The sequence below is a fragment of the Arvicanthis niloticus genome, chromosome 15, assembly GCF_011762505.2.
Source record: "Arvicanthis niloticus isolate mArvNil1 chromosome 15, mArvNil1.pat.X, whole genome shotgun sequence".
Lineage (NCBI taxonomy): Eukaryota > Metazoa > Chordata > Mammalia > Rodentia > Muridae > Arvicanthis > Arvicanthis niloticus.
Genome location: NC_047672.1, coordinates 32,859,267 through 32,884,591, shown reverse-complemented (window position 1 = coordinate 32,884,591; position 25,325 = coordinate 32,859,267). Strand labels below are relative to the sequence as shown.

Below are 25,325 nucleotides of genomic sequence, written 5' to 3'. Positions count from 1 at the left end.
TCCTGGAGCCAAGTTTTGGTGTAGATTCCTTTTTCCTCCCTCACTTCCCGTATTTCTCTCTGTGCTGGGAATCAACCCCGGGCCTTTCTCATACATGCCAGTCCAGTAAGCTACCACTGAACCCCAACCATAGCCTTAATTGTGTCTGTTTATTTCAGTGCTGAGACTGAATCTGGAGCCATACATTTCCTAGGCAAATACTCTACCACTGGGCTACATCTCCAGCTTTCTCTATAATTTTAGAAATGTTTTTGAAGTGTGGTAGCACACGCCTTTAGAATACCAGCACTTTTGGGAAAAGAGGTAGTTGGATCTCTGTGAGTTCAGAGTCAATCTGGTCTACAGGGTGAGTTCAGGGGTACACAGAGCAAAGTCTTTTTTGTTGTTTTTGTTTTGAGATGGAATTTTGCTTGTAGTCCAAACTGGCTTTCATAAACTAACGATCCCCCTGCCTCAGCTTCCTTGGGACAACCATATGCCACCATGGTTGGGTATATATCTTCTTAAAGTTCAGCATATGGCCTTTCCCACCTGGCTCTTGCCAATTTGTGTATAAAATAATAATAACAACAACAACGACAACAACAACATAATACAGGTTTTGCTCACGAAACCACAGTCCCTTATTTTTACATTTATGTATTCATGGGGGGGGGTGTTCATGACATGGCACATGTGTGGAGGTCAGAGGTCAGCTTTCAGGAGTTAATTCTTCTTCTCCCACCACAGGGATCCTGGGGATTGAACTCAGATCACCAGGCTCAGGGGTGAGTGTCCTTTAGCGACTGGGCTTATTCATAAGAACACTATCCAATTTCCCACCAAAACTAAGAGGCCTGGTCCTCAGGAACATGGGCCGCAAATGTCAGGAAGGTATGGAAACCTGGCTTAAGGGGAAAGAAACTTTAGCTTTCCACCAGGGGGAGAGGCGGGGCAGCTTGCAGGCAGGCTCTTCTTGGCCTCAGCCAACTGGGACCAAAGGTTCTCCTCTTTCCTCAGCTCTGCCATTCTCTGAACTCAGAGTAGAAAACCAGCTTGAAAGGGAGGGAGAGGGAACCCCCAGGATCCACATGGCAGGCAGGGACGGCAGAGCAAATGGCATTGTGTCCTCAACACAGGAGGGAACAGATGCTGGGCAGGCAGTGCAGCTATAGTCGGGGAGGCCCTCGTTCCAGGGCTCCGTGTAAGTGAATCACTGGCAGGAAACCTTATTGTCCTGAGTCGTGCGCTGCTTTCCAGACCCTGAAACACGCAGTCTCACCGGCTTTCTGCACCTTGATCCACACAGTTGGCAGCAGTGCTGGGCCAGTCCCCTGACCTCAGGGGTCTGCTTGTTAGGGCCTGCCAGCTCACCCTGAGGTCCTCCATGCAGTACAAAGGCCACCTCCTTCAGGCCAGTCTGGAAATGACTGCTCTCATTCCAGGTGTCATTGAATGGGCACTGTCTGCTCAGACACCCCAAAGCTACCTCCCCCCCCCTTATGGTTAGCTAACATGCCCGTGTGAGAAGAAAGGCCTTAGTGCTTTCACTTAAAATTAGGACTTTAAATTGTTTTCAAATTGGCTTCTTTAGACAGTGTCTCTCTCTGTAGCCCAAGCCGGCCTGAAACTCATACAGCTCAGGTTGGTCTGGAACTGGTGGCAATCCTCCTGCCTCAGTCTCCCAAATGCTGGGATTACAGGTGTGAGCCACCACATTTGACAAAAACAGAATCGCTTGTGGCTGGGCATGGTGGTATACATCTGTAGTCCCAGCACTTGGGAGGCGGAGACTGACAGATTTCTGAGTGTGAGACCAGCCTGGTCTATAGAGTGGGTTCCAGAACAGCCAGGGCTACACAGAGAAACCGTGCCTCAAAACCCTCTCCCCTCAAAAAACAGACAGGTGTGGGAATACTATAGTTAATTCAAGAGCAGCTAGCACTGGGGTGCTCATGAGGTTGGCTTGTGTTTTTGTTTGTTTGTTTGATTTTTTGAGACAGGGTTTATCTGTGTAGACCAGGCTGGCCTCCAGAAACCTGCCTGCCTCTGCCTCCCTAGTGTTGGGATTAAAGGTGTGTGATACCATGCCAGCTACTTTTTTTCTTTTTAATGGCAAGGTCAGAAGACACACTGGTCAGAGCTGATTTTCTCCTTCTACCATGTGGGTTCCAGAGGGAATTCGGGTCCTCAGACTCAGCAACATATACCTTTACCAACTGAACCATGCTTCCAGGCCTGATGATTTATATACTTATATAATATGTATTATTATCCCTGAGTATATATATGTATTCCACACGAATGTAGGAGTCTACAGAAATCACAAGATAATCCGAAGTTGGAATTACAGATGATTGGGGGCCACAACCCTGTGGGTGCTGGGAATCCAATCAGGGTCCTTTGCAAGATACACACTTGTGATGCTGTCCCTGGTCCATGTGCAATTAAAGAAAAAAAAAAAAAAGCTAACTTGCTTCATCAGGTTCTAAAAACAGAAGATTGCCTTCACAGAGGACTGTGTGTTCTGGTGAAAAGTACACCCAGCGTCCCTGAAGCAGGGCCGGGCATGTGGCTCAGTTTGTTTTAGGGGATTTAATGGGAGTTGAGACTTCCAAGAAGACTCATTTGTAGCAAGCACCTTTCCTTCTTCATTCTTCCCTTTACCCAGCAACCTAGAACTTGAGATGTGATTTCTGGAGCACCAGCAGCTGTCCTGAATCTTGAGATGACCTTCCGAATAAATGGAAGTGAGAGCTACCCTGGGAGGACACTAGGCAGAAAGATGGGAACCTAATTAATATCCATTTCAGTCTTACTCCCCAGCCCTGTGATTCTCCCCACCGGGAAGGCATTTGAGGTGCATAGTAGCCGGGGTCGCGATCTCAGTCTCCCCCACAGAACGCCCTTGAGGGTTTTCCTGCTCCGGTCTCGCTTCCGTGTTTTGGTCCTGAGAGGCTGGCAGTTGGCAGGCTGGGGTCTTGCGTGCAGAGGACAGAGGTGATAGTCACAGAATGGGGATGCTTTGTGCCACCAGCCAGGCTCTCCCTCGCGAGGCTCGGAGCCTGGAGCAGCACGAGCCCCGCGCGCCCCCTGGTGGCGGAACCGAGGAGGGACTCTCACGAGAGCAGGTGGTACCTCAGGAGCTGGCGGGGGAGGGGGGTGGGGGGAGGTGGGGGGGTGGGGGGGTGTCACAGCATCTGTCCCCGCGGGAGGTCTCAGCTGTGTACAAACTCTCCAGCGGTACGGGGCCCTGCTGTCCTCGGATCCTGGAAGTCACCTCCCTCCCCTCCCCGGGGGATGAGGCTGAGGGGACAGCCAGGTGGAGCCGCAGAGTCCCCCACCTCCCGAACCTCTGGTCCCTCTGCCTGGTACTTTCATTATCCCCAATGCTCCTAGGCTCTGGGATTTGCTTTTTATACAGAAAAACAGCAATTGCAGTCAGAGGCTTCCAGGATGCGCCTCCTCCTTTCAGCAGCGGGTGGGTCGGAGGCGCTTGCCGCTTCTGAGTATAAACTTCTTTCTTTTTCACTCCTTCTCTTCCCGCTTCGCACTTTGTCTCTGGGAGAGCACTGCATTTTTTTTTTTTTTCATGTTATATACTCCTTAATTAGATCTTAAAATAAGTACTGTACATTTGTCTGCAAAACTTTGTTCTGGTAAAACAGTAACAAAACTTCTGGGAGACAGAGGCAGGCGGTTAAGGCCAGCCTGGTCTATAGATCGAATTCCAGGACAGCCAAGGCTAGGCAGAAAAACTGTCTCCAAACAAGCATTGTATTTAGGTTCTATTTTACGCATGCGCGCCTTTGCCTGTGTATGTATGCGCACCATTTCTTTGTGTGCCTGGTGCAGGTGGAGGTCAGAAGGCAGAGACCTCCTGGCACTGTAGTGATGAGCGGCTGCGAGTCACCATGTGGGTGCTGGGAACAGGACTCTGGACCTCTGAAAGAGCAGCCAGTGCTCTTAATCACTGAGCCATGTCTCCGGCCCCCTGAAACACTTCATCTTCGGAGACAGGATTGGCCAAGCTGGCTTTCTACTCAGACGCCTCGGCCTCCTCAGTACTACCAGAGGCTGGCTATGCCTTTGAGCTCTGAGAAATTATTATCCGTGTTGATAGACTGGACTATCTATAAACTGGACTAAAGTGTTGTTACCACCACTAAAGTGCAAAAATAACCCATTAACTTTTAAAGTATCAATTGTACAGCAAATGGGTAGTATTGAGTTAAATAAAACCCTAATATTATCTTTTTTAAAAAAAAAAAAAAGGTATTGTTCCTGTCTAAAGGAAAGGCAGGGACAAAAATGGAGCAGAGGCTGAAGGAAAGGCCACCCAGAGACTGCCCCACTGTGTGATCCATTCCATCTGCAGACACCCACCCCTGACACTATTGCTGATGCCAAGATGTGCGGGTAGGAGCCAGGTATGGCTGTCCTCTGAGAGGCTCTGCCAGTACCTGACTAAGACGGATGCAGATACTCACAGCCAACAATCAGACTGAGCTCAGGGACTCCAATGGAAGAGTTAGGAGAAGGACTGAAGGATCTGAAGAAATCTGCCTGCCTCTGCCTCCCAAGTGCTGGGATTAAAGGCGTGTGCCACCACTGCCCGGGCGAAAGTTGGTTTTTTGCTTTTGTTTTCTGTTGTTTTGGTTTTTATGAGACAGGGACTCTCTATGTAGCCCTGACTATTCTCAAACCCTGCATCCTAAGTGCTGGGATTAAAGGTGTGTACTGCCACCTACAATAATAGAACATTTGAAATTACCTATAGAGTTGGCATTCTCTATTTCTGCTCTAGAGAGTGGGTTCCCAATCAGTTATGTACTGGCATTGAAGGTTGAGCCCAGGGCCTCCCACACAAGTTCCTATCACTGAACTACATCTGGCCTTACAGTTTATTTTTATTGTTTGTCTCTAACTGAAGGCCTCAGGAACATTGGGGACACTGCCATCAGTGGAAATAGGGTGTGTTGGGGGACAAGTCCTGACTCTCAGATCTGGACCAAGACTATGGGAGCTAATACCTTGGCAGGTCACATAAGGTAAATCTGATTGGGCCCCAGATGGCAGAAGGCTCCAGTGGGTGCTGGCCATCAACTCTGCACTCGGAACAGTGTGAGGTCATAAGCTCACAGAGCCTGAAGCCCTAAGATCAGCATGGTATCACTGTTTCTCAGTTATGGCCCTAAGACAAGGTTGATCTACTCTCTGAGGTGTTCACAATGGAACCCCTTTTTCGGGGGGGGGGGGCGGGGGGAGGTAGTTCTGAGGCAGGGTTTCTCTGTATAGCCCTGGCTGTCCTGGAACTCACTCTGTAGACCAGGCTGGCCTCAAACTCAGAAATCCATCTGCTTGTGCCTTCCAAGTTGGGATTAAAGGCGTGAGCCACCACCGCCCGGCTCACAATGGAACCCTAAGACAGCAGAACTTTTTGCATACAGGGCTTCTCAACCTTCCTAATGCTGTGACCCTTTAAGACAATTCCTCGTTTTGTGGTTATCCCCAGTCATGAAATTATTTTTGCGGGCGGTGGTAGCACACGCCTTTAATCCTAGCACTTGGGAGGCAGAGGCAGGCGGATTTCTGAGTTCGAGGCCAGCCTGGTCTACAGGGTGAGTTCCAGGACAGCCAGGACTACACAGAGAAACCCTGTCTCGAAAAAACCAAAAAAAAAAAAAAAAATTATTTTCATTGCTATTTCATAACTAATTTTGCTGTTAGGAATCATAAGGTAAATATCTGCTTTCTGACCTTTGTGAAAAGGTCATTTGATCCCTAAAGGAGTTGGGACCACAGGTTTGAGGAAGGCATTTACAGCAGGACACATTACCTGATGCTACCAGCACAGATCTCTTTTTGAAATCTGCAGAAGGGTTTCTTGGGTTTTGTTTTGTTGAGAGAGGATCTGGCCCTGGAACTTTTTATGTACAGCAGGCTTACTTTGTGCTGAGATCCACCTGCTTTTGCTTACTGAATGAGTCAGGATTAAAGGTGTGTGTGTACACACACATACATGTATATACACACATACATGTATATATACACACATACATTATATATACACATACATGTATATATAGACACATGTATATGAAAAATACATAGATGTGTATGTGTATATTCATAACCATAGACAGGCAAACAGCCCTGAACTAGAGAAAACACTCCTTTGAGGTGACTTTAAATACTCGTGGGGTTGGATAACCTTTCCCTTCCCAGAGGTTGTATGTAGCTCTGGAAACCAGGCCTCAGCCACAGTGAACTACTTTGGGGGTCTGTTAGGTGGGTCTAGGAGTTGTGGGTATCCTAAACCTTGTCTTCCTTCTCTGGTAGGTAGGGTACCCTGAGACCCAGTGTTTCAGCAGCTCAACCCCTAGGGTCTGTTGGCCTTCAGACTGAGAGAAATTGGTAAAGTGCAACTTCTGGGACTCCAACTTTCTAAAACCACTAACTTTTAGAGACCCCTTCTCCTGAAAAAGGAGCTATGCCTCAGGAAAGAAGGACCAGCTTTAGACACCCAGGGTCTGCTGTGGGTGGAGGTCAGTGGTGGGAAGGGCTGTGGACTCCTCCTGGGGCTCTGACCCCTATTTCCCTGTTCAATCAAAAATGGGTTCTGTGAACTCCCAAAGCCTCTTGGGTCTAAAAACTCCAAACCTGAATTAAATCTTAGTGTTCTAAGTGGAGGATCCCACAGTAGCCTTTGATAGTGTGCTATGGTATTGATTCAGGTCTGCATGGAGTTGGATACCAGAAGCACCTGAAGGGTGCAGGGGCTGGAGCTGAGGCAGCCCAGCTCCTACAGAGACTGGACTCCAGAGCTCTGGCTTCCAGTCCTTTGGGTAAGGAGCTAGTGAGGATCACCTGCTGAACTGTTGGTTTGGAAATGCCTTGTTGCCCTACCTAATTCAAGAAATGGTTTGAGGTGTCTGGTGCCTACCCCCTGCCCCTTGCCAAATTTCTTTTAACAGGCAGCTATGAAGATGATAGACCGCTGGAGACAGCATCATTATGCCTGGTTAACAATAAAACATTGAAACAGAGTCCAGGAAACTCTTGTCTTAGGTCTTCTGATAGCTCAGAAGACTGGATGGCATTGCCACCTGCTGGCTGGCTAGTGCATGTGAGCTATAACGGAATTGAAAGGCTGGTGTGAGGCAGCGTTTGGTCCCTCAGGAAAGGCCAAGTTATCATTGGGCACACAGGCTCCAGTCCAGACACTGACCAACAAGTTCAGACCAAGTTCACATCCTCACACAGGATGGTGAGAGCCCTTTTCTAGGCTTTGCAGGGACGACTGTGATGCTCACACCTCAGCCATCTGTCTGTGGGTGGGCTCTTTTGGTTATTGCTGCCTGAGAGTGACACACTCTCTGCCTGATTTTTCTTTGACATGTTGGGTGTGGGGGGACATCTCTGATGGATCAAGTTCAGCCATTTGCCAAGGTATATACACATTTTATTTAAAAAAGTTTACAGTTTTCATTATACACAACTATTAAGAGGTTATAGTCAGAGGAGGCATTTGTCCAGGTGACAGACATGCCCACTAGATCATCACAATGCAAGGGAGTCGGAAGGGAGGAGACAGGGCTAGGAGGGGAAAGCCATAAAAAGCTTAGATTTCAATTAAGGGCTGGTAAGTCCCTTTTATCTCTTCAAGTATCACACAATGTGTACCAAATACAATCAGTAATTAAAGGCCATTTCTTCCCACACCCACAGCCAAGTAATTGCTAAACCAAGAGCCCTGGCCACTCCTCAGGTGAGTGGAAAGCTGCACACTCATGGCCCCCAAGGGCTGTCACTCCATCCAATTCCTAAAGAGCTGGCCAAGGTGTTCAGTGGCCAGAGGAAGATGAGCATGGATTCAGAAGTCCAAAGAATGCAGTTCTTTGTGCCCAATCAGAAATGAGTTGGTTTCACTCAGCAAGGCTATGACCCAGTTAGAAGTTGACAAAACAAACTAACTTTTGCAAATGGCTTCACTTTTCAAAATCACTAAAACATAGGAGGGTCACATGCCATTTAAAAGCCAATGCCAGTACTCAGAAACCTGACCCAGAGAGACTAGAAACTGGCAGAGGATCTGTCATGATTCTTAGCCACCCCAAAGGGTGGCCTAGAAAATGCAAGTATCAGGTCAAGGCCACCTAGAACTTCGAGGAGCCCATTCTTTCAGGGCACAGTTCCTCTGAGAAGGGCTATTCCTCAGGAGCCTAAATCAGTCGGTTGGCAATTAGAACAGCGTTTGACGTGGACAAAACACATTAGCGCTGGAGAGATGCTGCAATTCTGAGAACTCACTAATAGAAATGCTTGTTGAAACTGCCCGGCACTCTGAAGAGGGCGGAGACTGCTGACAAAAAAATTCAAATGCCAGGGTCTAGGTTAGCAACCACGGAACACAGCCCACTGGCCCCAGAGCTGGGTTTCCAGGGGCACAGGAATGTGGCAGGTTTGGGCTGCCATGCTGCAGCCACTCTGCTTGTCGGTGTTTGGCAAGAGCTCAAGTTATCAACAGGGGCAAAGGATGGCTTCCACTAGTAAAGCACAAGGCAGGACCTCAAAAAAAATGGTAGCTAAAGGGTGGGCAGATGGCGGCAGCGGCTCCAGGGTGGGCAGATGCAGCCGCAGCTGCACAGGGGCTTGGTGTTAAAGCAGCCCTGCCTCAGATCTTGTCTATTTACTGCAGAGACCAGTGCTCAGCCACAGCCGGGCTTTCTCTCTGGTCCTTTGCAATTAGGTATGATCGTCTAGAAACTAGGAGCAGGAAAGGGCCAGAAAGCTTGCAAACTTTCTAACAGAGTCAAGGCCTGGAGAGCTGCAGCATGCACAGAACCAGAATTGGTGCCACAAAGTCGAGGGTGAAGTAACTTGGGTAGTCACGGGAACTCCAGTGCTGCAGAGCCCAGTGACAGCTCACCATACATCTGGATGAACACACACTGCACTCATGCCGTGCAGAGGCATGGGATGGAATGGTGTCTCTTCACTGGAGCGAAGTGGGTCCCGGGGAGGGTTGAGAACTGGAGCTGCTCACACCCGTTCCCCAAACTTGGCTCTGTTTTGTTGGGTTTGTTTTGTATTTTTTCCCCATCAATATCAAAAGCAATTATCTGGACTTTTTTTTTTTTTTTTTTTTTTTTTTTTTTTTTGAGGGGGAGGTAATCAGAATACTATTTTTATACAGTATTGAAAAAAATACATTTTGTCTGAACTCACAATCACCACCCAGCAGTCCAAGCCTGCCCTAGGCAGCATCCACATGTAGGTTACAGCATGAGCAAAGGGTTAATCTGCAGGGAAGCGAGCTGCAGGTGCCAGCAGAAACCCTCCTAACCACAACAGTGGAGACGGCACACGGGTAAAGCCACCTTAACACGCCAGGGTGCCAGGACATACAGTGAGCCAACCCCAGCACCACAGAACTGCATCTTCTTCCCCAAAGAAACCTTTTGCTTCATGCCCGTAATTAACATAAAGTAAGTAAATTATTTGTCTTTTTATTTAGGAAAATAATCATGCTAAAAGTTGTACTTTATATAGATTTTCAAAGGAAAGACTGATTGTGCTTTTTGAATTTAAAAAAAAAAAAAAAGATAGGTGTCTTCCAACCTCATTGACTTAACCCTTGTGGAATATAGCACTTCTAAACTAAAAACACACATCAAAAGAAAGGTTAGTCCAGTGGGACATTCAACATGTCTTCAGAGGGTCTTACGATTGGCTACTTCTACTGTTCTGGTTTCAGCAAAAAGAATACAGAGCAGAGCTGCTACCTAAACTGTCTCCAAATTTCCTCCAGAGTCAGGTCTGAAACTGCTGTGCACTCTGATGGCAGTCAGCTGGTGGCAGCAGGCCAGGCACTTCCAGCTGTCTGACTGGTTACCACAGAGGGAGAAAGTGTTGTCCCCTCAATCTGCCTCCGTAACAATTCACGAAAGTGGTTCTTCACCACCTTGAGCTACTTTGGGACAAAAACTTCCGTTTGTTTCAACTGTTACCCATTCCAAATTTAGGATGTTTTGAGTCTCAAATACCCACACTACCCACTCCCACAAGCAGCTGGCAGCTTCCAGGAGGAGATCTAAGGCTGGAATACAAGGGTCACGCAGGAGCTCAAGCGATGAGGCCAGTCTTCCTCCATCTGATGGTCCACTGAGTGCCTTGTCCAGGGAGGAAACTGTCTCTTGGTAGGTGAAAATTAAATCTGTAACCTGTCTAAGTACAATTCACACAAATAAAAAAAAAAATAAAATTAAAAAAAAAAAAAAAAAAAAAGAAGAAGAAAACCAAAAAACCAAACCAAACCAAACTGCTTCCAGTTTCACAGCTTAGCCCAGGGCAATGGTCTCCAACAGGCCCAGGCCAGGGTCAGATGTCACTCTGCATCTTCCAGTCACTTTTCTCCTCCAGTCCTGTCCTCTCAAAAAACGCTGCTGGATGACAAGCTGTGCACCCCCAAAAGGAAATGGGTTCAGAAAATGCTTCCCAAATGTTCTCCAAGGAAAAACCAATGTGGCTGCAGGTCTGGTAGCACGGAGGGCAGGAATCTACCTAGAAAAATGCACTTAAATCTGAGTCAAAAAAAACCAAAAGCCCTAAGTCTCACTTCTCACTCAACTCTGTCTCACGCTGCTCCTTGCCAACAGCCACTGAGAACTAGGGAGCAGCTGACAAGGACAGAGTCGCTTCACAGGCTGTCAAAGCACGCATCTCAACCCTTTCCTTCCCACTCTGGAAAAGCACTGTTCTATCTTCATCCAAGAGCTGGCAGATTTGGTTTGTTTCTTTGGAACCATCAATAAAAAGAAGCAAACTTTTCCTGTTTTTCTCATGTTTACCTATCAGACCGGCAATCTCTTGACAGTTCAGTAGCACACAGGCTGACTTGGCCAAGTGGACTTATGAATGCATGCATTCGGACTGCATATTGCTACCAAAATGGAATGTGGGAATATGCTATGCACCTCAGGTTGAGAAATGACCAAGAAATCAAGATCTAAAGGGTGATATATAATATATATATATCAATGCTATTATTCATAAAAACCTTGTTTAGTAATAAAAAAAATTGCTTTGTTTAAATATGAATATTAGAGTCTGCTTCTCATGGTTAGGAAATAATAGTCTTTCTGAAAAGCAGATGTCTCTTCTACTACAACTCCATGTCCTGGGCCTCATCTTCTGAGAAGTCAGACATAGAACTCTCCGACGAGCTGTCGCCAGTGCCCTCCTCCTGTTCCTTCAGGGCCTCCTCTGTTGCATACTTCTGGATGTACTCTGTATGGGGGGAGGGTGGGTGAAGAAAACACAGGTGTGAGCTCAATGACCCCCAAGGTACAAACTCACCGCTCTCCCAGTGCCATGATGCTGAAAAGCCAAGGCGAATTCCGAAGAGGAAGTGACGGGGTTGAAACGGGCAATGCACACCTTTCCATGTAAATGAAGAGATTTCTCTCCCAGACAGAAATGGTCCAGTAATGCTCCCACAGTGATTTACTGGCCATCCCACCCCACCCCTCAAGGATCTGCCACTGTATAATCAATCACAGCTCCATCCTGCCCACTGGGTTTTGGAAGCAATTGTCTCAGTCTGCTCCTCAGGAGCAAGCGGCCATGTGGCGGCTCAGGCTCTTCCATGCACTCACTATTTACCTCAAGTTATGCTTCAAGAGCCTAGGCCAAAGTGCCGGCTGACAAGAACTTAAGTGCTGAATAACAACACATTTGTTCCTAAAAGTTACTCTGTAAGTAACTTCCAGTACGTACTAAGGAAGGGCAGTGGTGGGAACCCCATCAGGACACAAGCTGGGCACACGGCCCCTCATATCCTCATGCTGTGTCTTTTCCTGTGGTGCTGCTGTAAGGAGGCGGGCAAGATCACACACAGGCCTGCCAATGCTGACAAGACAGCACGGCACCTAGGTAGGAGCATTTCCCTCTTTCCTTGAGTTTTGCTTTGTGAGACAGTAGTGTATTCTTGGCTGGCCTGGAACCCGCTGTGTACCAGACTAACCTAAAACTTGCCATGAGGGAGGCTGGAGAGATGGCTCAGTGATTGGGAGTACTGTCTGCTCTTCCAGAGCTCCTAGTTCAATTTCCAGCAACCACATGGTGACTCAACCATCTGTAACAGGATGTCCTCTTCTGGTGTGTCTGAGGACAGCAACAGTGTACTCACTTAACTTGCCATGAGCCTCCTGCCATTTGTACACAAGTACTGAGAGGACAGATGTGTACCACCACACTCAGACAAACTTTCTTTTTGAACAAAGCTTTGAGACCTGAGATTTAGAGCCCTTAAAACCATTAACAGAAGTAGTTGAGATTTTTTTTCTTTTTAGACAGGAGCTCATGCACTCATGGCTGGTTCTAACTTGAGGCCAAGGATTATTAGAACTTCTGATCTTTTTGCCTCTTCCACCATTCTCAAATGCTGAGATTATAGGTATATACCACCTGGTTAAAAATGTACTTTTTAGAATAAGAAACATATTAAATTATGTGCATGTGTGTGCACAGGTGCTGGAGGAGTTACAGACACGGGTTACCTTAACCTGGGGTTTTTGAAAGAGCACCAACTGCTGCTAGCTACTGAGCCATTTCTCCTGCCCAGGAATTTTATTTCTGAGTCCTGACTAATCTACTTTCCCTTCACAAAAGTTGTTACATTTTTTAAGATATTAAAAAAACAAACAAACAAACGTCTAGAAAGCATTTGAGAAGTGTCTTCAGAAGGCCAAGAAATTACAAACAAGACCACTGTCGGAGAGAATTAAGCAGACACAAGGCAGAAACTGCGACGCGATGGAGCTGGATGAAGGCTTAGAGAGATTCTAGCTCCCACACTGTCAACTCTGTACACAAGGGGACATTTAAAGTCTTAGCGTCACCAAAACTTGTGGTTAGGCTGTGAAAACTGAACAGTAACTTAAAAAAAAAAAAAAATCAGTTTCATATAGTCCAGGCTAGCTTCAAAAATCTCTACACAGCCAAGGATAACCCTGACCTTCTGACCTGCCTGACTCAAACCCCCTACGCACGTGACACCGTATCTAGTTTATGTAGTACTGGGACTGAACCCAGGGTGTGCGTATGCTAGGCAGATACAGCCTCCCAGCACTTGGGAGGTAGAGGCAGGTGGATCTATGTGAGTTCACAGCTTGCTTAGTCTACAGAGCCAGTTCCAAGACAGCCAAGGCTCCACAAAACCAAGCCTCAATCAATCAATCGATAAAAATTTCAAAAGGGACAAATAATAACAGAAGTAAAACTCTGGAGAAAATAGGGCAGAATGTTGAGATCTTGGTGGGTGCACGTTAATCAAGAAATTCTGACCCTGAACATCAGATATGTACATTAAAACTCATAAAAGTAGCAAAATTATGGTTATAAAGTAGCAGTGAAATAATGTTATGGTTGGTGGTCACTACAAAACGAGGTATTAAAGGTCTCAGAATTAGGAAGGTTGGGAGCACCTGCTCTACAGGCTAGTTTTTCATACTAACAGAGTGAGTGAATACACTTCAGTCGCTCAAACTTATCCAACTAGACCGTCACAGAGTGAACCAATTAAGGAAGAGAGGTCGAGTACCCCAGTACTTAATTAAGCTCCTTGGCAAGCTGACACCACTCAACACAGACGTTGTGTGTGCATACCTGCATTGCATGGAGGCCAGAGGCTGGTGTTAGGCCTGTTTGTTCTCCACCTTCTAGCAGCTCCAAGGATCCTCCTGTTTCCCCACTCATGCTAATGAGGCAAGTACCTTAATGACTGAGGGATCTCTCTAGTCCCACTAGCAAAGGTGTTTTTCTTTGGTTGGTTTATTGAGGCAAGGTGTAGCAAAAATTCTGGAATTTTCGTTTCTTTAAAAACAGAACAACAACAATATGTACGTGTGTACATGTGCGTGCGTGCGTGCGTGCGTGCGTGCGTGCGTGTGTGCGTGTGTGTGTGTGTGTGTGTGTGTGTGTGTGTGTGTATTCTTTTGTTTTAATCCCTGGTGTGGGGATGTGGGGCTGCTTCAAACTGACTGCAGCAGTTGTAATTTGCCTTGTGCTCTAATAGAGGCATGGTTTTCCCAGACAGTTTCTGCAATTGTGTGATGTTGGAATTCCGAAAACTTTTGGAGAGTATATAAATGTTAGAGCCCTAACTGTCGTTTGCATTTTGTTAGCAGTTGTAGGTCAAAGAAACAGAAAGAAATTAAGATTCGGGGGATCGGATCTCTTTCTCTCTCTTTCTCTCCCTCCCTCCCTCCCTCCCTCCCTTATCTAGTGTGGGGGTAGGAAGAAAAGAACATACTACGCAGCAAAGACTGGCTACAACAGGGTCTTCTATGCACCCTGGCTGGCCTCTCACTGAGATGTGCCTGCCTCTACCTCCTGAATGATGGCTGGCTTACTAGCAAAGGTTTTGATGGGGGGAGTTACCTGTCTTTAGACAGTGCCAGGGTCCCCATCATGTCCACCCACAGGCTGCTTAGCACTCAACCTTGTCTTTCCACCCGATTTTTTTTTTTTTTTTTTTTTTCCGAGATAGGGTTTCTCTGTGTAGCCCTAGCTGTCCTGGAACTCACTCTCTAGACCAGGCTGGCCTTGAACTCAGAAATCCGCCTGCCTCTGCCTCCCAAGTGCTGGGATTAAAGACATGTGCCACCACTGCCTGGCTTATACCTGCATTTTACAAAAGATTTATTTTTATATTTACTGATGTGGATATGGGCATGTGTGTGGGGTACCCTAGGAGACCAGAGACATTGGATCCTCTAAAGCTGAAATTCCAGGCAGCAGTGACCTGTGGGCATGAGTGCTGAGAACTGAACTCAAATCATCTGTGTGGTGCATTCAAAGGTACAGACAGGTACATAGAATGTCCCCTATAGGCTCATCTATTTGAATACTTGGCCCCCCAGTTATCGAAACTGTTTGGGAAGGAAGGGCCTTGTGGATGGCCCTGTATTCTTTGTATTTTGATGTTAATTCTGCTCTCCAGGGAGGGCTGGGTACTCAGGTGACCTGTGAACCATCCCCTAATGAATAAAGGAGCCAAGCTGGGGGAGTAGGCAGGTTGGATAGGGGAAGAGAGGAAGCAGGAGAGAGAGAGAGAGGAGGGAGAGGGAGGGAGGGAGGGAGGGAGGGAGGGAGGGAGGGGGGAGAGAGAGAGAGAGAGAGAGAGTCCTTTTGAGGCAAGATAGTGATTGGGCAAGATGTAGCTACTAGTGTCTCCCAGCTTATATGGCGAATCTACCAGGATTCACCATGGGAGGATTTAGATTTAATATGGCTCACATTCTAGTTGCTGTGCCCAGAGATTGAGTTACCACTGTTTCTGAACTAAGTTTGTATGTGGCTGCTTGACTGGGTTCCAGAGAGAAAGGTACAGTGGCAAAGTGTGGGTTTGCCTGATATGCACCACAAAGGCTGCGTAGGTTTTGAAGCATGGGGATGGTGTGGTAGCAACCCGCCAGTGGGAACTTAGAGAGCTGGGTAGAGAGTATGCGGAGATGAAAACACCCCACTGGTCCTGGGCATAGCGTGGGAACACTCCTTTTTAATATTTTCCGCTCCTTTTTAATATTTTCCGCAACATGGCCTTATTGGGGGAGTGTGTCACTGGTCTTTCCCTATAGTAAGGGAACACTGGAAGTCACTCTGGAAGAGCAATGTACACCTTAGCTGTTGAGACATTATCTCTCGAGCCACCCCTGCGCGCCACCCCTGCATTCCTAAACAGCATCGCGTAGACCACCCCTGCGAGCCACCCCTGCATTCCTAAACAGCATCACTAGACCTAAATGCTAACGAACACCTAGGGGGAGAGAAGTATTTACGAATCTTCTGTGATGAAGTATGCTAAGCGTGACTACCACTGCCAAGATAGCCTGGGAGAAGGGTCAGGCCTAGACATACCCACTCTGAGTCTATACACCTAGAGGGCTGCCTAAAGCCATAAATAAGGAACTCAGGGGAGAGTTGGGGTAAAAGCATAAATTGATCATCAGAGAATGGAATGAGATCCATTCGGAGTGGAAGGAAACAGCAGAGCTGTAGTGAGGTCCAGGGATGTGGTCTGAGAAGTGTTCACAGAGGAGGAGGAAGTGAGAAGGGAAACAGTAGTGTGGTTTCAGGGCAAAAAGCAGAAGCCTGAGTCCCTGGAGGCCGCAGGAGCAGACCAGGGCTTCAGAAATGGATTCCCGGAGCAAGGGGAGCAAACTGACAAGTTGGTGAGGGGATGAGTCTGAGAAATAAGGCGGGGCCCTCATTTCCTGAATGGCATAGGAAAGATGCAGTTAGTATACAAAGTGCAACAGAAAGCAGGGCTGAGCTCGGGGCTCAACAGCCACAACCACAGCCACCTCAGACTACCAAGGATCGCAAACTGACCCTCAGTAACAGGAAGTTAGGGGTCCTGACACAGAAGTGGCTAACTACCCTAAGATGAACACAGGCCTGGTTTCTTTGGTAAGCAGAACCAGAGCAAACCTGTAGTATAGTCAGGGTAATACTATATTGCTAAGGCATAATGGGTGTTAGAACTATAGAAGTATTTTCCGTATTAAGATACCCATAGTTTACAGACATTGGTAAGTGAAGGCAATGTCAAAATTTTAGCATAGTTTTCCAACAAAATCTTATCTGGTTGAAATTATATTTTTCTTGGACTACATTTTTTTTTTGGCCATGTGCATTACTGTGCTATATTAAATTAGTTTATTAATTTGCAAAGTACTTGAGACCTATAAAAATGAACAATTCTACTTTATTTAAACAAAAATACTCAAAAATACTCCATAGAGACCTGGGGATAGGAGAAAACAAACAGAAGGAAACCACTACTCAGCACATGGTCCCCAGTGTTGCTGTCTGACTTAAGCCTTGCACAGCTCAACAGCAAGCCTACGTATCCCTAATGTTCCTTTACTGCTACTGTGGGCAAGTGGTTCTGACCGCATGGAGGCTCGATGCTCTGCAGCGCAGATTAGCACATTACCTAACCCCAGGGAACCCAGTGCCTGCATCTGAGCACAAGGAGCAGACACTGCCACACCCTAGTCTCCAGCTTTTGTGTGATGTTTTATGCACCTGCACTTTTTACAGGCAGGGGTGGCTCTAGCCCACCCACAAAACACACTGAAGAGAAAGAAAAGGTAAGCTGAATCAACACAAGTGTTAGGTGTCCTTTCCAGCCTTATGCAAGTGGTCCTAAGTGTGGGAACATGGGCTCTACACCCTAAGGGGGGGGGGGGAGTGAGGCCAGGCCACTGCAGTCTCTTCTCAGACTAGAGAAAATCTACAAGGAACAGAGTTGCTTAAGGAGGCTTTGACTCAGTGGTGGTGTATGCCTTTACTCCCAGCACTGAGGAATCAGAGGTAGGAAGATCTCTTGAGTTCCAGGACAGCTAAGGCTACACAGAGAAACTCTGTCTCAAACAAAACAAAACAAAACACTCTAAATGGCCAACTAAAGGTACAAGCCCTCTTACCTTTAATTTTCTGCTTGTATTCTTCTGGTCGATGGAGGTACATGGCTGCAGCGTCACCATTGAGAGGATCTATGGGGTTAGGATAGGCCAGCAACTGGGGCAGAAAGGACTCAAATATATTGGTAAGATCTGAAACAAACAAAAAAAACCCACTTCATGCATAGGAACATGCAATTTCACCTAATTAACTAGAATAGTCAAGAATACTCTCTCTACAAATACTGTTTTTACTTATATCAATGTACCTTAGGCTGCATTAATGTATGTGCGTCATGGGCATGCGAATGCCCACGAAGGCCAAAGGCTGCTGGAGACTACAGGTGGGTTCCCTACATGAGCATCAAGCACTCTCAACCACAGAACCCCTTCTCCCCCGCTTGCTCACCTGCTTAAACACTAAGCTACAGTGGAGATGACTTTCCACAGAGGTGTGCTCCACACTAACACCAACACCAATTATACTTAGAACGTAAACTTCAGCAGCCACAAGCATATGCATGACATTCTCTTTGAAGGGCAATTTTCTCAACCTTCTCCCTCACCCCTTTTGCAATTGTTGAGAGTTCAAATCCAGGATCTTACGATAGACTGGTATGTCCACAGCCCCATTTTCCTGATTTAAATTCACTCCACTTCCCAAACTGAGAAACACACACCATTATCACACATTACATCCCAATAATCTATTTCATCCCAAGCTATTGAAATTCCTTTTTCGAGACAGGGTTTCTCTGTGTAGCCCTGGCTGTCCTGGAACTCACTCTGTAGACCAGACTGGCCTTGAACTCAGAAATCCGCCTGCCTCTGCCTCCCAAGTGCTGGGATTAAAGGCGTGCACCACCACTGCCTGGCCTGTAATTTCTTTCTAAAGCATCTTATTCCTGTGTGAATGCATGAGGACTGAGGGAGCATCTACTGTGGTATGTGTACTGGAGTCAGGCAACTCTGTGGAGCTGGCTCCTCTCCACCTTTACATGGGTTCAGGGAACTCAACTTGGGAAGCCAAGAGTGCATGGCAAACAGCTTACCCACACTAAGCCATCTCACCAATGTTGAGGGTTGGTGTGTTGCTATATATTGTGATGCTAAATACTGGTACAGGTTGCCTCGGATGAGGAGATCCTCTGTACTCCAAGTGATGCTATGTAACTTTGCCTCACCAAGTTATCCCTGATTGGTCAATAGAGATGCCTATAGCCAATAGCTTATAGCTGGGCAGAAAAGAGCTAGGTGGGGTTTTAGTTCTCTGAGGCAGGGGAGGGAGGAAGAGAAGGGGGGGGGGGGAGAGGGAGAGGGACAGATAGACAGAAACAGAGACACAAACACACAGAGAGAAGACATCATGAGGGTTGGCCAACTGGAGTAAGAATAGCCCAGCCAGAACATGGCAAATTAAAACTCAGGGTTATTGATAGGAAGTAGACAAAACAGCACAGAGGGCTGATATCTGCCCAGCTCTAATGCTTTAAGGCTTATTATAAATATAAAAGTTAGCTGGGCGGTGGTGGCGCACGCCTTTAATCCCAGCCCTTGGGAGGCAGAGGCAAGCAGATTTCTGAGTTCGAGGCCAGCCTGGTCTACAGAGTGAGTTCCAGGACAGCCATGGCTACACAGAGAAACCCCTGTCTCGAAAAACAAAAACAAACAAACAAACAAAAAGTTTTGTCTTTTATCTGGGAACTGAATGATCCAAGGTGGAGCAGAAACCCCCATTAACTAGCTAATTTCCTGTAAAAATATTTTTGTTTTACATATGTTTTATGCCTGCCTGTACATCTGTGTACCACATGTGCAGGGTCCACAACTGCTGGAAGAGGCATCAGATCCTACTGGAACTGGAGTTATGTATAGGTGCTGGGAATTGATCCTTGGTTCTCTGGAAAGACAGCCAGAGTTCCTACCCACTGAGTTCACACTCCAACCCCATGAATGATTCCTTAAAACAGCCAACTTTTACAATTTTCAAAACCCTATACTGTATATTGTTTGCTGTTTGTGATGCAGGGTCTCCCATAGATCAGGCTGCCACAAGCTTGACATGGCCGGGAGGATGCCCTTATATTCCTGCTCCACCGCCCAAGTCCCAGGATCATAGGCAATCCCAGCATTCATGAGGTTGAAAATCAACGTAGTGAATTCCAGGCTAGCCTGGGCTACTTATCGAAATTTTATTTTGGAAGGGGATAAAAAAAAAGCCGGAAAACTTTTATAGAACTTGTTTGATATTTGATATTTGCTCCCCTGGCTCCTTGGCAACATCTAAGTAGCTCAGCTGGCTTTGAACTCACAATCCTCCTGAACGCTGGGACTGTAAGAATGGATTGGTATTAATTAACTTCTACTGGATATAGATATAATGAAGTTCGATTATTCAAGACAAGGGCAGAAATCTACACAACCCAGTTATAAATAACTAAGACAGATATGTGATTTCATCCTCAGTGCCTGTTTGTGAAGTAAAAACCTCAGCCCTCTTCCTGCTTCAACTACCATCATAAAAACAATCTGACCTCTAGAGGGAACACTGAAGTAAGAATCCCTCCCCGCCTTTATTCTCTTGTTCTTACTGGATTTGGTCTATTTTAGAATAAATGCCTATGTATTGTTACTGGTGGATACTTTAAGTAGCCTCACTACCTGTGGACCCCCAGGGAATCAAGGAGTATATGGAAACATTGTGGCCATCACAACAGGTGGGATGCTACTGGTATCTACTGGATATGGACTAGAGATGCTATTAAATGTTATTGTAGGGGCTGGAGAGATGGCTCAGAGATTTAGAGTGTTGGCTGCTCTTCCAGATAACCTGGGTTCAATTCCTAGCACCCACATGGCAGGTCAGAACTGTCTGTTCACTTCCAGAGGATCCAACACTCTCAACACAGACATACATAAAACAAGCACCAAATGAACATTTAAAAAACAAGGATGCACCTACAACAAAGAATTATCTGAACCAAAATGGTATTTGTTGCAAGTTTGAGAAAACACACATTAGACATAAAAAGGATTAGTCCAAACTTTTCATGGAAGATTGGAGTAAATATTTTACATCTTACGGCCAACAAATGTGTCAGTTGAGTCCAGCTCCGCGGCTGTGGTTCCAAGTAGCCAAAGATGACCACTACAAGTGAGCAAGACTATGCTCCAGTAAAGCTTTATTTACAAAGTGCCTGACACAAAGAGACAGATGTAGCACAGGGGTAGACCACTGGCCCTATATCCATTCCCAGCGCTGGAAAAGAAAACCATTCAGACTGTAGGTAGCTTCCCTCTGCTCACTTCCTGGAATGTTCTACAGCTGTGCTTCTCAACCAGCTATTGTGCAGAGATAAAATTTTCCTATCTGAATTATCCACAACAGCTGTCATGCATCACATCTGCCAAGCACCTGAGATGTGGTTCGTGTGAATCAGGAAATAAGCTTTTCCATTTATTAAAGCCTGACTTGAACACTGAAATGTGGGCAGTAGATCCTGGACCAGAGTCCCTGGGCAGCTTGCTCCATCTGTTCTCCTACTAAGTAGTTCCATCCAGAATGTGAAGATACGCCTAGTAGGTTTCCACCCGGGCTTTTAAAAGGCTATCTTCAGAACAGTCCCATGGAACTAAATTACAGTGAAGTCCCACAACAGGACCCCTGTGCTAAACATTTTAAACAAAAGGGCAAATAAAACAATTTTTCCTAAGAATTTCATCACCATTTATAATTTTTAAAATCTAGAAGCAACATGTTCCTCAAACATGTGGTGATTCTCCTCCCTCGGTCTTTTCAGGTGTTAGCACCATGCCCAGCTAACAATATCTTAGCACCCCACACAGAACACAGGTGCAGCACAGCACACCTGTGAACCTAGCACTTGGGTGGTATATGTAATAAAACATGCAAAGTATGCTGGGACTCAGTGATACCTTCCTGTAATCTGGGCACAAGGGATGTGGAGTTGAGGATGCTCGAGTGTGTGAGACAGCTGGACTATGCAATGAGACCTATTTCCCCACCACAAAACAACCACAAACCAAGCCAAAGACCAAAAAAACAAGACCAGAAAAAAATTTGTTCTTTATTTGCATTTCCAATTTAACTATGGAGAGAATGAATTAAGTATGACAACGGGTTAAGCGTTGTGCATAGTGGTGCATACCTTTGATCTTAGCACTGAGAACACAGAGGCAGGAGGATCTCTGTGAGTTTGAGATCAGCACTGGAACACTGAGTTCCAGGAAGCCAAGGCTACACAGGAAGACCGTCAAAAAAAAAAAAAAAAAAAAAAAAAAAAAAAAAAAAAAAAAAAAAAAAAAAACCAAAACAACAAAACCCCAGACAGACAATGGGTTAAAAATGCCCAACAGTAAATACATTAAGAGGAAGAAGGGTGGCCAAGCCATCGGCAAGAGTTCGCACTGTTCTTGCAGAGGACCCGAGTCAGGAGCACCAACATCAGGTAGCTCGTGAATGCCTGTTACTCCAGCTCAGGGGATGAAATGTCTCTGGGGCCACTTGAACTTACACATACTCACATATATATACAAGATTAAAAATAAAAATAAACCAACTTAAAAAAAAAGAGTTCTGCAACCACAATGCCCAAGCAGGGGAATCAGCAACAGTTCTAACTAAGAGGGAAGACAGTGAGTGACAGAGACTTGTGGCAGATCAATACAGCCCAGGAACCCCAAGCCAGAACCTTGCATGTACTCCAAGCTGGCCTCAACTCCCTCTCACCCCCCAGGGGCTGGAATTATAGGCGTGGGCCACCACGTCCAGTTTGGCCAGACACATTTTGAGCTTTGCTGAGCACTTCACTTTGACCAGAAGTGGTCACCAAGTCCATTCCACAAATAAAGGGACATGGAGGCTGGGGCTGGAGAGATGGCTCAGTGGTTAAAAACACTGACTGCTCTTCCACAGGTCCTGAGTTCAATTCCCAGCAACCACATGGTGGTTTAACATCTAAAAAGTAGAGAATTTACAAGTACAAGTCCCTGAAATGATGACTAATTGTGGTTTCAGTGGGGCAAAGCCTGTCATTCCACAGGACTTTTAGCAAAACCATCTGAAATGGGACCTGATGCCCTCTCTTCTTGGTGTGTCTGAAGAGAGCAGTAGTGTAGTCACATATATAAAATATATCTTTTAAAAATAAAGCTCACAGAGGTTACATGATAAATGGACTTTTTTTTCATCATGCTGCCTGTGTCAATGAGTGAATATACCATTTCATTTTCATGATGAGGCAAACTCTCCGTATCTGCAGCGCAGCCGTGGTTGGGGAGCCAGGCCGTGTCTAGAGACAGGCTGCCTCTCTGCAGCGTCTCTTCCTCACAGGTGCAAGGCTAGCAGAACAGGCTTTAAACACTGAAATGTCTAGGCTGCTTCTGTGGCTACTTCAAAATGACAATTTGCTTATCCTCAAGTCCCCAGCACAGGAAATAGCCCATGCTGCTCACAGGGAGTTGAGGACATGCACTGCCATATTGTTTTTTTTTTTGTTGTTGTTTTTTTTAATGGCAGGTGCTGCTGACAAGGATTACTACTGACTTTCCCACCTAACAACCTTAAAAAAAAATCTTTTAAAAATAAAGGTGCTGTTCTCTGTGATGATCAAAAGGGCTTTGGGCTAGAGAAATACTGCAGACTGCCAGTCACATGCGAGGGGCTTGCTTGTATCCCAGGAAGACATCTACCTAATCACCCTTCCTACTACTTCTAAGGACCTTTGCTAAAGTGTTTGCTCCAAACAAAGAACAGAAGCTTGAATATTGGTTCTTCCTTCCTTCCTGTTTCTACCCTCTTCCCGGTGTTAACACACTTCTGACCCATTGTTACAGATGTGCCGAGTCACACCTATAAGTTAGGAAAGAAACAAAGGAAAGTACACAGCAGTCCTGGGTGGAGATGATACAGCTACCGGGCACCTGGAGGCAGCTTCTCCACTAGCTAGTGATTCGGTAAGATGGTTTATAACTTAAAGGAGCACCCACAGGAGATGGCTAATGTTTTTTCCTCCCTCTGTTTCTGTGAAGAACTAAAATGAAAAAGTACAGTGAATTCCTTGGGTTAAAGTCCTGTGGATGTCTAGGAATGACAGGCTTTGAAACTACAATCAATCATCATTTCAGGGACTTTTACTTGCAAATTCTTTGCTTTTCAGATTTAATGTGGAAAATACTACAGTGAGCATCAGATGTTAAAAATTGTTATCTTGTGGTTGGCTCTAAGGAGGGTCTTGCCTCTAAGCATTAAGACCTGGGGGGAGCCGGGCGGTGGTGGCGCACACCTTTAATCCCAGCCCTTGGGAAGCAGAGGCAGGCCGGATTTCTGAGTTCGAGGCTAGCCTGGTCTACAGAGTGAGTTCCAGGACAGCCAGAGCTACACAGAGAAACCCTGTCTCAAAAAACCAAAAGACCTGGGGGGAGTTTAAATCCTCAGAAAGCATGAAAAAGTCAGGGGCACACACTTGTCATCCCAGTGCTGGTGAGATAGCGGCATAGGTGGGTAGGTCCCTGGAGCTTGCTGGACAACTAGCTTTGCCAATTTGGTGACATTCTATACCACTGATAAAGCCTGTCTCAAACAAGCAGTTCAAGGTATCTGAGAAACAACGTCCAAGGTTGTTTTCTAACCTGTAGCCCTGTCTACACTCAGTAGCCAAGGCCCACCCCCACCTTGTCCTACTGCCCATCCTCTCTCTGGCTGTGCAGCCAAACAAGCTTATTGTGATTTCTCAGTATTTGCAATTTAAGAATTAGCTTTGTAAGCCACATGTGTTTAATTCCAGCATTCAGAAGCAGAGTTTGAGTTCTAAACAAGCCAAGGCTACAGAGTAAGACTTTGTTCCACCCATCTCCCCCAAAGAATTCACTTTGTATACACACTCTGGAAGCCCACTGTCTTATATTGAAGCAATAAATGTATACTGATAACTACAGAATCTTTGTAATAGTTCCTTCATATTTCTAGTTTTATTAGATTTGACATACATAAAATTAATTCTGTGAAAATCTATCACCTTCTAATGAAGGAAGTGGATTCACTAAGCACCCCTGCCCTTGGACTCTGGTGGTTTGATGAGAATAGTCCCCAAAGGCATGTCTATTTGAATGTCTGGTTCCCAGCTGGTGGACTGTTTAAGAAGCATTAGGAGTTGTGCCACTGGAGGAGGGCATGTCTCCCTCTCTGGGTACCTACCACCTGCAGATAAGAGAGTGGATGAATCAGGTGGCTCTTGAGCAAGCTCTCCACTGTTGTTCCAGGACAGGCCTACTGCCATGATAATAATGGACTCACCCTCTGCAACTGTAAGCAAGCCCCAATTAAATGCTTTCCTTTCTAAGTTACTTTGGCTGTAAGAAATAAAAAGTAAGATAGAACCTAAACCTCACAAAGAAGTTTTTCTGTTTGTTTTGAAGACAGGAGTTTCTCTGTGTAGCTCTGGTTGTCCTGGAAGTCACTTCGTAGATCAGGTTGGCCTCAAACTCAGAGATCCAGAGTTTGATTAGGCTTTTTTCCTCTAACTGCCTTGACAAAACGCCTCTGCCATGTCTCATCTCTGTCAAGTTGGACCTTAAACCGCATTCAAGACTCCAAATTCTCACCTTGACAACCAGGAAAAAAAACCTCCTTCTCTTCAAGATCGAATTCTAGCTCTAGAACATGCTTGGCATGCCCAAGGCCTTGGGCTTTGTTTCTAGCACAAACAGGACTGGACAGAGAAGTGTATACTTCCCTGTGTTCTGTCCAGGACTAGCTGCCCTGGGCAATCAACAGCCATAATCACTGTTCTCCTTTGTTCCATAATTCAATAAGGAGCAGGCTGAAAGAAGAGGAAGTAAAAAGTCTTGTTC

At 46.0% G+C, this 25,325-nt stretch overlaps 1 protein-coding gene across 2 annotated transcripts in view; it reads right to left on the bottom strand.

Moving 5' to 3' along the window:
- Window positions 1–9,153: 9,153 nt before the first annotated feature.
- Ube2h (ubiquitin conjugating enzyme E2 H) overlaps window positions 9,154–25,325 on the bottom strand; it is an 89,328-nt gene continuing 73,156 nt past the window's right edge. Inside the window, exons 6-7 of one of the 2 annotated variants that reach the window (XM_034519060.2) lie at window positions 17,478–17,606; window positions 9,154–11,271 (exon numbers count right to left, since the gene is read on the bottom strand). In XM_034519060.2, the coding sequence (XP_034374951.1) occupies window positions 11,147–11,271; window positions 17,478–17,606 (254 nt within the window). In that variant the 3' untranslated portion in view covers window positions 9,154–11,146. The remainder of the gene's footprint in view (window positions 11,272–17,477; window positions 17,607–25,325) is intronic. The other variant, XM_076913581.1, reaches the window with a different exon arrangement.